Source organism: Portunus trituberculatus, chromosome 17 (genome assembly GCF_017591435.1).
Source record: "Portunus trituberculatus isolate SZX2019 chromosome 17, ASM1759143v1, whole genome shotgun sequence".
Classification (NCBI taxonomy): Eukaryota; Metazoa; Arthropoda; class Malacostraca; order Decapoda; family Portunidae; genus Portunus; species Portunus trituberculatus.
In genome coordinates, this window is record NC_059271.1 from 2,359,798 (window position 1) to 2,372,272 (window position 12,475).

General features: G+C 38.7%; 1 protein-coding gene across 4 annotated transcripts; it reads right to left on the reverse strand.

Annotated features, from left to right (window-relative positions):
* Window positions 1-939: 939 nt before the first annotated feature.
* LOC123505068 (cell division cycle-associated protein 7-like) lies at window positions 940-9,656 on the reverse strand. Of its 4 annotated transcripts, none has more exons than XM_045256094.1 (7): window positions 9,583-9,656; window positions 8,073-8,201; window positions 6,815-7,002; window positions 6,048-6,279; window positions 5,187-5,440; window positions 3,888-4,014; window positions 940-2,901 (listed from the first exon to the last, which is right to left on the reverse strand). In XM_045256094.1, exons 2-7 carry the CDS (start codon window positions 8,148-8,150, stop codon window positions 2,752-2,754), a joined length of 1,029 nt encoding a protein of 342 aa, XP_045112029.1. In that variant the 5' UTR covers window positions 8,151-8,201; window positions 9,583-9,656; the 3' UTR covers window positions 940-2,751. The 4 variants fall into 4 exon arrangements, with proteins under 4 accessions (XP_045112029.1, XP_045112030.1, XP_045112031.1 ...); XM_045256095.1 differs by lacking the exon at window positions 9,583-9,656 and adding an exon at window positions 9,366-9,478; XM_045256096.1 differs by lacking the exon at window positions 9,583-9,656 and adding an exon at window positions 9,388-9,472.
* Window positions 9,657-12,475: the final 2,819 nt, after the last annotated feature.

A 12,475-nucleotide genomic window follows, 5' to 3' on the forward strand; every position in this document is an offset into this window, starting at 1 on the left:
CGTAAGCCGACTATCTGCCTAGGTCAATCTGCGAAGTTTGAGATAGTATCCACAGCATCGCACTAGGAAATTATATAGTACGTAATAGTTTCCTTGATTTACCCTCGCCATCAATATAAACTACGTAAATTTACATCACATGCTTACTTTCGTTGCTCCTGGACTTATATTTTGCCACTCCACTCGCCCTCTCTGGTGTTTCATTTTAATTTCTTCAACACACACCTGATCATTGAGTAATAGTACATGTCCACCGTCTGACCAATAGTTAAATTTCTCTCCAAAACTCGTAGACAAATCTCTCTCTCTCTCTACATAGCACTGTTCCTAGATATTTAAATTTACTTACTTCCTCTATTTTCTCTCTTCTCATAACCACCACACACTTGGCTGAAGTTTAAACACTCACCCTTCCTAAAATCTTTCAAACATTACCATCTTGCTGCATTTTTCTTGACATACCTTTCGAACTTACTCTCTGGATTTACTTTTCACTCTCCAATAGTAAGGCTGTCATCTGTAAGTGCTGTCACAGCCCATCCCACTCCTATACCAGCTAAATCCTCCACCAACACTTTCCTCATTAGGTTTCCTCTCCCTCATGCAACCATTCATATAAGAATCAATTAAACACCCAAAGTGATCAGATAAATAGCAAGTATACAGATCCTCTAGCTAAGAACAACAGCCCTGAGCATTCAGCCAGCATTTACAAATCTATAGTACTGGCTACAGGTTGCAACCAAAAATGTACAGCCAAGTCTCTTGTTTCTCTGCATCACAGTGAGGTACGTACTACTGAACTCTACCTAGCTATTCATGCAGTGTGTACACGTGTCACTCAGATGCACAAAAAAGAACCTGTCTGGATACAAATAATAACATTTCCTTTATATGTGTGGAGTTCTTAACTTGAAGTGTTCAATAAAGAAAATAACATTACTGATAAAAATCATATAATTGTAAAATGATGTCTTTATTACACAAAAATTAATAAATCAACAATATATACACTAAAAACTGTTGACGATTTCTATCACATGCTGAGACATGACAATGTCTATATTCTTAATGGAATTAATTAAAGCCATTTCCATGGGACATCTAATCAATAGCTACACTAAAATTCTATGGGATACATTTAGTGAAAATAAAGAAATACCCAACATGCCTCACACTCACTATAAACTATAACAATCTCTTACAATCCTTTTTCAGGTTTTGAAGTGTTGGCAACACTTGCTCCTTTCCAGAGTGTGTTAAAGTGACTCTCACCCATACAGTCAACAACCACTTCAGACAACATGAACACTACAATTATTGATTATCATTATTAAGGCCTTTATGTAATAAAAGAAAACTGTTTACAGTACAGTATTTCTAAATAATCAATCAACTAAAAAGTAAAATCATTCAACACTTTCCAAGATATTAAAGATGAAGACACACAAGAGACAAGAAGTGCAGTGATGATGTCTGTCCCAAGGCAGTGAACCTGAACTGAACTGAAAATTGTAATGGCTAGATTTTCAGTCCTGTAAAAGCATGAAAGGATGAACTGACAGACAGAAAAGAGAGATATGTCGGAGAGAAAAACAGTAGGAATGGAGGTGAAAGGGTCATTACATGAAGGGATAGAAGTATCACTGACATCATGTACTATGTAAATGTACTATGGGATAAAACTAAATTACCTAAAATGACTGAAATGAGAGATGGCTGTGATATGGTATGGCTGGCATGATAAAAATGAGTGTATGGCAGGCCAAACAAGCCCCACAGACCAGACCAGAAGGTCCACATCATCTCCCATGGTTGACAATCTTTATACACACACATAAACACACAGGATATGCCAAACAAAGGTGAATAAATGAGGTGTAGGTCGTGGTGGCCTCAGTCTGACCACCAGGAAGGGCTGGGAGGAAACACTTGTCACTAATACCTATGCTGATTAATTGCTATCTTGACCCCTCTAGCATCCACCTTCCTGTATGTTATGAGTGGCAGTGTGTTACTGACCTGTATGTGTGCATGTCCAAGGGCTCTTCTTCTCTTCATATGTACTCTTCATTAAGTGTTTATTCAGCCTTCACCATACTCTAGCTTTCACTTCACTAAATCATTACAATTCTGAAAGGTTCCACACACACTGCACTTCCTTCCAATATTTGTAATCTCTGTGTCCTTTACTAAGCTAATGTCCCTCCTTCTTCACTTCCCAAGATTATCTAACACATTGTACATCCTTCCAATATACCTAATCTATGTGTACTTTACCAAGCTAATGTCCTCCTCCTTCACCTGCCAAGATTAGCCAACACACACCATTATACCCCACAGAGGTTGCATGTCCGTATCCCTTGGTTACTATAAAATCCAGTTCTTCCTCTGTTCAAAAGCTGCAATTCACTTCCAGGTTCCACATCCTAACGACAGTACTGAACTCTTCAACAAATTACACAGAAAACTATGAATTTTCTCCAATCAGAGCAGCGTCAACTAAAACAGAACCTTTTCATTTCTCTTACAAACCCACATGATTGAAAAAAAAAACTCACTTTGAAGATTAAAATAAAAAAAAAAAAAAAAAAACACAAATAAACACCTAATCACAATATACTCTTAGTAGCCACCAACTCTTCCTTCCTTCCTTACCACAACATGGCACTTGAAACTTCTGATAAATTTAATAAAAGAATAAAACAAAAGTAGAAATATGAACTGACATAACAAGACACGAGAGGCTCACTACTTGATAAGGCTCTCCAGGTAATCCTTCACGTTGTCAAAGCCACGCGCCCTGGCAATGTTAATGAGGATCCCTGTGGCGCCCTTCCCACTCCTGTTACGGCAGATGGAGCAGTTGCACAGGCCACGGCAGGGGGGGCACATCCATCGCTGTCAAGGCAGAGTGGGGTTCAAACAGGGGAGAGGAGGCTTGCAGGGATATAAGGACACATGGAGAAAGTGAAAGAGTGAAATAAAAGAGAAGAGAGAGAGAGAGAGAGAGAGAGAGAGAGAGAGAGAAGAGAGAGAGAGAGAGAGAGAGAGAGAGAGAGAGAGAGAGAGAGAGAGAGAGAGAGAGAGAGAGAGAGAGAGAGAGAGGATATATCAGGAAAAAAGATGTTTATAAGAAGAGAAGAGTTAAGTTGAAGGCAAAAAAGCTTAGAGGAACAGTGAAGGAAACAAGATGCATTAAACAAAATTTATCTATTGAATATATGAACAATTAACGAAGAACATTACCTATCTGAAAGTAATTTTACTCCATGTACTTCTTAACTCAACATATATTACTGTCTTTCCATCAATTCTCTATAAAAAGGAAACTCAAATTCTCTAAAACAAACTCATATGCCAATCTTGAAGGTAACCATCAAAAACTATGGATCTCCCTGCCTGCTTCTGTACATATTTTCATCTTCCCATGACCTGAACTCATTTAAGAGGGAAGAGGAGAAAACGAAACTCAAATTCTCTCAAACAAACTCATAGCCAGCAAATCTTCAATGTAAGCATGAAAACGACTGGATCAAAAACTCCGGAGCTCTCTGCCTGCATCTGTATTTCCATCTTCCCATGTCCTGAACTCATTTAAGAGGGAGGAGGAGGTGGTTTCAGGACATTTATCCCTTTCTTTTTGGCTGGCTAACTCTGCTCAGTGACTGGCATCTAAGTGGATCTTTTTGTTTAACCACTTTTTGTTGCCCCAGATTTCCCCTCGTATATAAAAAAAAAAAAAGAAGAAAGAAACCTGCCACTGTACCCTAAGCATTTCAGGAATATTTTTTTTTTTTTTTTTTGCCCTTGCTTAGTTTCCCTCTTACATAGAAAAAAAAAAAAAAAAAAAGTCACCCCAAAGCAGCCTCTCCCAACACACTCACCGGATCAAGCAGCGCCTCCTTCACCTCCTCCCCGTAGCGGTTCTTGAGGCAGGGGCCGCAGAACATCCCCCGTACGCCTGAACAGTCTCCAGAGCGACACACTGTCTTGGTGTCTATAGTCTTTTGCCTGTAAGTGTCAGGAAGAGTGGTTTGATTGGTGGCCCCTTCAACCTGCTCACCTTGCTCTCTGGTACAGGTTATTTATTCTCATCTAGTGGTTCAAATTGTAACTACTTTAGCTACTTTTTTTAACACTGACTGAAACTTTCTTTCTCCTTCTTGGCAGTAATGCACAGATTTTATTGATATCCTAAGTGTACAGGTAACTCTTGATTTACGCGTGTTTAATTTACACGTTTATAATTAATTAAATTTGCGCGATCAGTTTGCTTATACGCGATTTGGCCCAACCACATATTTAAACTGAGCGCCAGACGCAATTTCAAACTGCATGCCAGAGAGTGGACAGTGACGGTGAGTGCTTGTGAGGGGTGTAGACATTGGCGTCCTGCGTTTATCTTTTTACTAGTGTTTACTTTTATACTGTGGGGTTATTTTTGATAAGTGAATTTTTGATAAAGTGGAAAAGCTCAGAGGAAGATGGTGAGTGACTGTGGTGTGAGTGGTGAAGACAGTGATGCAGTGAGTGTTGTGTTTACATATTCTTTGTTTTGTTGTTTTCTCTTATTATTTTTTGCTTTTCCCTTTACTTTAAATACACTTCTAGTAGTATTTAGAATGGTAAATAATAAAACTATGTTAATTGAGCCAGATAAATAAAGTATTTTGTAAGAATTTTTTTGGAGCACATCCCGCATCCCCGCTATTATCTATTGTTTCTTATGAGAATGTTTGTTTTACGCGAATTTTGATATACGCAATGCCTCTTGGAATGCATCTATCTTGTAAATTGAGTTACCTGTACTCTATTAAATCGCTGTTCTTGTCATACCTACACCAAACAATTTCACTGTACTCCTTCATTTTTACACTCCACAAATTCCTTCTCATACCCGAACACTTAAAGCTTTTGCCTTATCAAACATTTCAGTTTACTCTCAACCTCTTCACTGCTATGATGCATTTCCTTACTCATTCTGCTTATTATTTTGGTGATTCTATACTGCTTCAGAAACTTATGTAAAGATTAAAACAATGAAGATTCTGGCCATTAATCTTCTGACCTCAATAAAGCCTTCTTAATGTAAAAAAAATAATCTAATCATATTCAAACTCATGGTAAAAAATGCAACCCAGTACTGAAGGGGTTAATCTGTCCCCACCCACACCACCACACACCTGCACTGGTGACAGGTGGTTCCTACGTAGGCGTTGTACACCTTCCCTCCACTTCGCTCCGCCACGTTCCTCAGGGCCGCTGGAGTGATGTCCTCGGGCATCACTATATTCACATTTGGGTCAAAGCTGAGGTTTCCTTTCCGCCGGCCGCCACTCCCTGCACCTTCACTGCTGCGCCTGCTCTGCTGCCTCACGCCACAGCTGTACAGTGAGTCATACTGGTCTGCCGGCCTCATCTTGGTCACGTCCATGTCCTGCCCAGTGAACATGACAGGTGAGCCACAACCCTCATCACCATCTTGCATCACCATTCATGCTGCTTTGTCACTCAATGTTCAACAAAAGATCATATTTATATCATTGAATTGAAAAATAATGAACTACTAATACTATCCTGTTCCCTATGAACACTATATTGGCAACCCAGTAATTCTTCATGTCTAAAGTAAATAGAGCACCATGATTTGATGTATGATCTGACAGAAATTTTGATCATTTGTTTATCTATCTATCTACATCTTATACTGTTCCTAACAACTTGACAAGGTTAACTGTGATGGATTCCACAGGCCAGACCAGTGCTGACCAGTCCACCACAAGATGCCTTGGAGACATACAAGGGCAACTGTGACAACAGTGAGATTTATGCCAGTATCTAAATTATTTGACAGCTAACTGGTAGAGTAGCCCCTAACACTACAAAGGAAACACTCTACATCCTGTGCCTTGGGGCCAACTATGCAGCCAACCACTCAAGCAGTAGCGGCCACTGGGCTGCCATACTTCTACACAAGAGCATGAAAGTAATGCACAGCAATGATGAGACAGACAAAATCACATCTTGCTGTAAGAAGGACAAACCTCCACAAAACACTCTATCTCATCCTCTGATTCTTCCTCCCCTTTGTCTGAGTCGCCGTCTGAAGTCCGTTGGCACAGAGTGAAGTGAAACTTGACATAGAGAGGCTGGGGTTCCTTCTCCTCCTCCTCGGGGTCGTCCTCGTCTATGGGAACCCAATAAGGGTTTGCATCGTCATCCTGAATGAGACGCTCCCACTCCGACTGTGCACTGTTGGCAGCTTGCCGTCGTCCTCTGGGGAAGACAACGTGTCAGAGCAACCAATCAAGGCAAGAGGCATGGGAGCTTTGAAACAATGACACAACAAGTAAAGAAGTTCACTCATCAGATGAAATGATCTGAATGGCTACAGAGAATAAATGGGGAACTCTGACCTGTGCTGGAATGTAACATGTTTTTAGTTTTTCTTTTAGCATCATGTTCTTGCTGGAACTCTGTGTGTGTGTGTGTGTGTGTGTGTGTGTGTGTGTGTGTGTGTGTGTGTGTGTGTGTGTGTGTGTGTGTGTGTGTGTGTGTGTGTGTGTGTGTGTGTGTGTGTGTGTGTGTCAAGCAGGACTGAAGGCAGAATTAATACTAAGTTTGCTGCTTTCTTCTACTCTCTCCTGTACATTTCACATTTCATCCAAAAAGCACAAGTAACAAAGCAACAAAGTCAGAAATGCAACAAAGGATAACTTATACACAGAAAATAGTGATGAAATTGATGGTGGTGAGATGATGATAATAATGATGCTGCAAGCCTTAATGTTTCCACTGCTGCCCCACCTACCTGGTCCTTGGGGGGGAGTGATACGGCTGGAACCTGCTATTCCTACTGCTGCGTCGCCGGGGGGCACAACCACTGAGCCGCCGCTGCTGCTGCTGCTCTTTGTTGGGTTCCTTCACTTCCTTCATGACGGGCTTTGGTGGAGCCACTGAAGACTTGAACTCCTGGAAGTCTCTCATAAGAGCTGCCATCTGGTGAACAGGAACAAAATGATTATCTCACTTCAATAATGGCTTGTGTTCTTATTAATTTCTAACACTATATTGTATTGTGATATTCAGTTTTATTTTTCTATATTTAATGTGAGTGTCTAACAGTGAAAGTCATCCACAAAATAGAAAAATGAAAATAATTATTGCCAAAGAAAAGAGTTATTACACAGATATATTATAAATGGGCAAATACAGTAAAGAGTCTGACAAACAGATAGGCTAGCAGACAAAGAAACAGAAAATAACATGTCAGTCCATATGATTTAAAAAAAGGCAGTCACTGGTTTAACAATGCACCAGTAATACATGGACATCCTTCTCTAAATAAGTACATCTGTATCATATAAATCTTTAAGATCACATTTATACATATCTGTAATTTGGTAACCCACATTCAGACTCCCAGCTTTGAGAACAGCAACCAAACTACATCCCAGGCAAAAAAATGTTGAAATATTGAAAATGAATCCAAGTTTATATATTACAAAACACAGGTAATATCACGTTTACTCTGGGAAGGGCATGTATTAGTGAGACACCAATACAACCTGGTGCAAGGATACATAGAGTCAACCATCACCAATGACATGCAAAGAAAGGAGAGTCAGTTCAGGGAGATTAGAAGTAGGAGGTTCATCAGAAGAGACTGTCAGTGCAGAGAGATCAATCCTTTCAAAGCTGACCAGAATAACACATGTGAAGTACAGCAGATCTCAAATGCAAAGTCTGAACCAGCACCACTACTTCACACTTTCAGAGGACATCCTTGAGGTGCCAGGAAAGCAACACTACAAGTTACACCTACACTAGAATCATGTATATAAGAGAACAACCAATACTAGAACCATACATAAAAGAACAACCTACACTAGAATCACACACATAAGAGAACAACCAATACTAAAAATCATACATAAGAGAACAACCTACACTAGAATAACACTTGAGAGAACAACCTATACTAGAATCACAAATAAGAGAACAACCAATACTAGAACCATACATAAAAGAACAAGCTATACTAGAATCAAAGTGGCATTGATCCTCACCAGGTGTTGTCTCTTCTGTATATTCTGTTCCCGGAGTAACTCATACTCCGAGAGGTCTTGTGGCCGCAGCATCATCATCTTGCAGGTACTGTCAGTCTGTCACCACACACACAAACACTATGCACCTTTCTGGGGGAGAGAGACACACATTGACATTACCTTCCTGGGGGGATTATATTCATGTGGAATTACCTGGACTTGTTCATTTTTGGTGATGTTTAATTTATTTAGTCATTTGTTTAGTTACTTGGTGATTGATGGATGTGTCATGTTTACTATTTTACTTCCTAGATATTTACTGGTGATGTTTAATTCACATGTCTTCATTTGCTGATTTACTTCTTCATTTGCTCTGGTACACATTTACCTACTCACCATTTACTGATGCACTTCTTTATCTAATTCACATACTATTCTATAACTTGACTTATTTATCTGTTTACTGAAGGTAATGTCTAGTTTACTCACCTACCAATAACAGACACATAATGAGTAACACCCCTGGCTATAGTCTGTCTACTGTAAAATGGCTCCAGGATTTAAAACACATTGTAGCCTATTGATAACGTTAATTGATTTTATGTGAATAATACTTGCTTTCTGTTGATCAATGCACTTATTACAAGGACAGCTCAAGGTTTTCCTCATGATCTGACAACCATGCATTCCCTGGGACACCATTCAAACTGAGACCCAGGAGCCACTTTAGTATTTGTTCACTCTATCTTACAACATGATAAACAAGAGCATCCAGTATGAGTTCCATTGTTAGCTGTTTTACGAGTCGATGGCATTGTGGAGAGCTGCTTTCATGGTAGCTGAGCAGGGCCTGAAACCTTATCTACAAGTAAAAAATAAATAAAAATAAAAGTAAAGTAGAAAGACTACAGGACTGGCACATCCCATCCACTAGTTAATCAGTTCTATAGACCAGAATGTGCACGTTTACAGCGAGAGTTACTAAATTCCCACTGGTCCGAATAAAGAAGTCTACTTTTACAAAACATGACTCAAAACACTGTCACCTCTGTACCCTTTAAAGACGAGGCAATGCAAAGTAACACAAATTAGCTCAAAAGTTACTATACTGACGATATTCCAGGCAGGGAGTTGGCGAAAAAAAATAAATAAATCTACTTTTACAAACATGACTCAAAACAGTCACCTCCGTACCCTTTAAAGACGAGGCGATGCAAACAAACACAGATTAGCTCAAAAGTTACTACACTGACGATATTCCAGGCAGGGAGTTGGCTTCTCTCCTGTCTCTCTACCTCCTCTTGACTTCCTTACCAATGGCACGCCCGTCACACACCTGGGTATGGCCTGGTGAAAACCCTCCACTTGTTGCTCGGAAACTAGAACTGGTGGTAGTGGAGGCGGGACTTCCTTCCTCTCCCCTCTCCCTCTCTCTCCTCACCTCTCACTCCTAATATGCAATGAACACCACTCTGCCTTTCATTCTTCTTCATACAATAACGTGTAGGTCCTCCCAGCACCATTAGATTACCTTTACGAGGAGTTTTGGCCACTTCACGTCCCCAGCTGCTGGACTACTTTCCCGCGCTTTTGGTGTTTGTAAACATGGGAACTTTAAAAATGGCGGGATTTAAAAGGACATCTAATTTTCAGGCACGTTCTCTTTTACATGTAGCACAAATGTTCAGAGAGTTTTTATTGGGTACAAGAATACTGAGAAGTGGTATGTTTAAAAAGATTTTTTACGATTTATTTGGTTATTACTGAAAAATGGCGGGATTTAAAAGGACATCTCATTTTTCAGGCACGTTCTCTTATTTTACATGTAGCACAAATGTTCACAGGTGTTTACTGGGTACGAGAATACTGACAAGTGGTATGTTTAAAAATATTGCCTCTGATTTATTTTATTATTATTTTAAAATGGCGGGATTTAAAAGGACATAATTTACCCAGTGTTCATGTATATATTCATAAGTGCATGGGTTCTTTATATTAAACAAAGACGCTTAAATATTCATAATAGTTAAGGAATTGTGTTTTATAAAGATGAACTAATGACTGAGAGAGAGAGAGAGAGAGAGAGAGAGAGAGAGAGAGAGAGAGAGAGAGTGTGTGTGTGTGTGTGTGTGTGTGTGTGTAGCTGATTATGAAGCTTATTATCATGTTATTTATTTTTGTTACGGTTTTTGTATATCTCTAATGTAAAAGGATGACTATATAGTTTATCTTAATAAAAGATAAGGGAAATACAGAAGTAGGCAGGGAGTTCAGGAGTGTACACCAGAGAATTTAAGAGATGAAAAATTGAGAATCTGGTCAAGTCTTGCACTCAACCCAGCCATACCCTTCCCTCACATCCACGCCGTGACACACAACACCACCCATCCATGCCAGTTTATTGATATTGCATGCCTGTGTGAAGATAAATAAATAGAAAGATTAATTGATCGATTGATACATTTATTGTTGAATTAATTAATAATTACAACAAAGGAGGAGGATGGGCCTAGCCACCCACCCCTGGGCAAAGACTTAAGGTTAAAGTATCACAAAAATAACTCTGGACAGTATACACAACAAGAATACAAGTATTTCAATAAATAAATACACATATTGCACACCTTATTGCCTAAGACATCCTACAGTCTGCGAGCAAACTGAGGATATTCCCTGAGTATTTCCTTTCTTGAGATAAATAGATATATAGATAAGCAGGTAATTTGATTAGATGATAGATAAATAAGTGGACAGATAGATAGATAAACAGATAGATAGATGTATAGGTAGGGAGATGAATAAATAAGTAAATAAATTCGTAGATAGATAACAAGACAGAAAATATGTATGTATATATATATATATATATATATATATATATAATATATATATATATATATATATATATATATATATATATATATATATATATATATATATATATATATATATATATATATATATATATATATATATATATATATATATATATATTCTCTATCTATTTTCAATTCACCTTGGTATATTGTCAAAAATACTCATATATCAAGAAAAGTAACGATAGAAATGGAGAATAAAAGAAATATCTTAGGCTACCTTTCAAATACCTCGTTTTTTTTTTTTTTTTTACTTCTCCAGCGGGAGTTGCAATTAAACACTCGCTGTAAAACTATAGAAGCAATAATTATAATATTCACTGCTTCACCAGATAACCATAGGACACGATCACGAAAAGAAAGATTTTGTAATATCCAATAAAATCGATATGTGAAATTTGTATAAGTATATAGTGGTATTTCATTAATAATAAATTTAGTAATAGATACTTATTATAGACATTAAAATCTTATATCATAGACACGTACTGCCGTCACAGACACTTATCTCTGATTCTTCCTGAAAAAAAATATTACACATCCCTTATTTTTTTCACGATTCACCGTAAAAAAAAGTTACAAATTATCTTATACGTTCCTGTGATTGTCGTGTGGCATTCGTTGCATGGTCGTTGTATTCGTCGTCTTCCAAAAACTGTATGACAATCCAGGTGATGGCACAATTAATAACTGACTGAAAGCTGGATGATAATGGTCTGATAACATAACGACCCTACCACAACAATAACACATCATATCGGGGCAAATCGAGTCTTGGACGGTAAGAACACAATAAACATGATGGTAAGTCGATGAAGGTACAACAACACTACAACAAGCGGTCGTTTTATCCTATAATGTCATCACGATTCCGACGATGATATAGAGAATGACAAGAATACCAAGAGTGTAGACCAAAATAAAGGCAATAAACTATAGAAGGATCACGTGGTCACTCATCACGACAATCACGAATGCAACGATAATACTACGAATCACAAAAATAATAGACCGAGCATTACTTGACAACCACAAAAATGGTATGCTCTCCTGTGGCCATGAAGTAGCCCTGATTCCAGTACCTTCCTGCAATTTGTGTCCTGTCTGCTTATTCGAGTTGTAATTCTCTGCAATATTTAGTTGAACAAGACATGGTTGACCCACAGGTAATATCTATTCTGTAGGAATCAGGGTCATATTCTCAGAGGTGTGGCATAAGTTGGTAGTATAGTGGCCATAGTGTTCCCTCTGGGCAATCCGTAACTGAACAAACTACTTCCATGCAGGCCTTTCTCCCTCGCTTCTTCATTTGTTGGTCAATGTAGAGAAAGAAGGTTAAGTAAAATTGAATCTTGAGGCTGTCAATCAGGAGATTATTCATTTCAAATTCATCTGTGTAGTACCCAGCGGTGTCCTGCTGGGGAGGCGTGGGTAAGTTCATGTGGCCAGGCATGTTCTGCAAGAAGATAAGGGACGTGGGAAGAACCATGTTGCATGGGATGCGATGCTGTGATGTCAGTGGATGCTGCTCTGGAAATGTGCATGTGG

What these genes read in the sequence shown, in the direction of transcription:
- LOC123505068 (XM_045256094.1), bottom strand. Translation starts at nt 8,150, where the DNA reads ATGATGATGCTGCGGCCACAAGACCTCTCGGAGTATGAGTTACTCCGG. An exon ending in AGATAGAGTGTTTTGTGGAG is followed by an intron (nt 5,441 to 6,047) that starts GTTTGTCCTTCT and finishes TTCACTGGGCAG; the next exon opens with GACATGGACGTGACCAAGAT. An exon ending in ACCACCTGTCACCAGTGCAG is followed by an intron (nt 4,015 to 5,186) that starts GTGTGTGGTGGT and finishes TGACACTTACAG; the next exon opens with GCAAAAGACTATAGACACCA.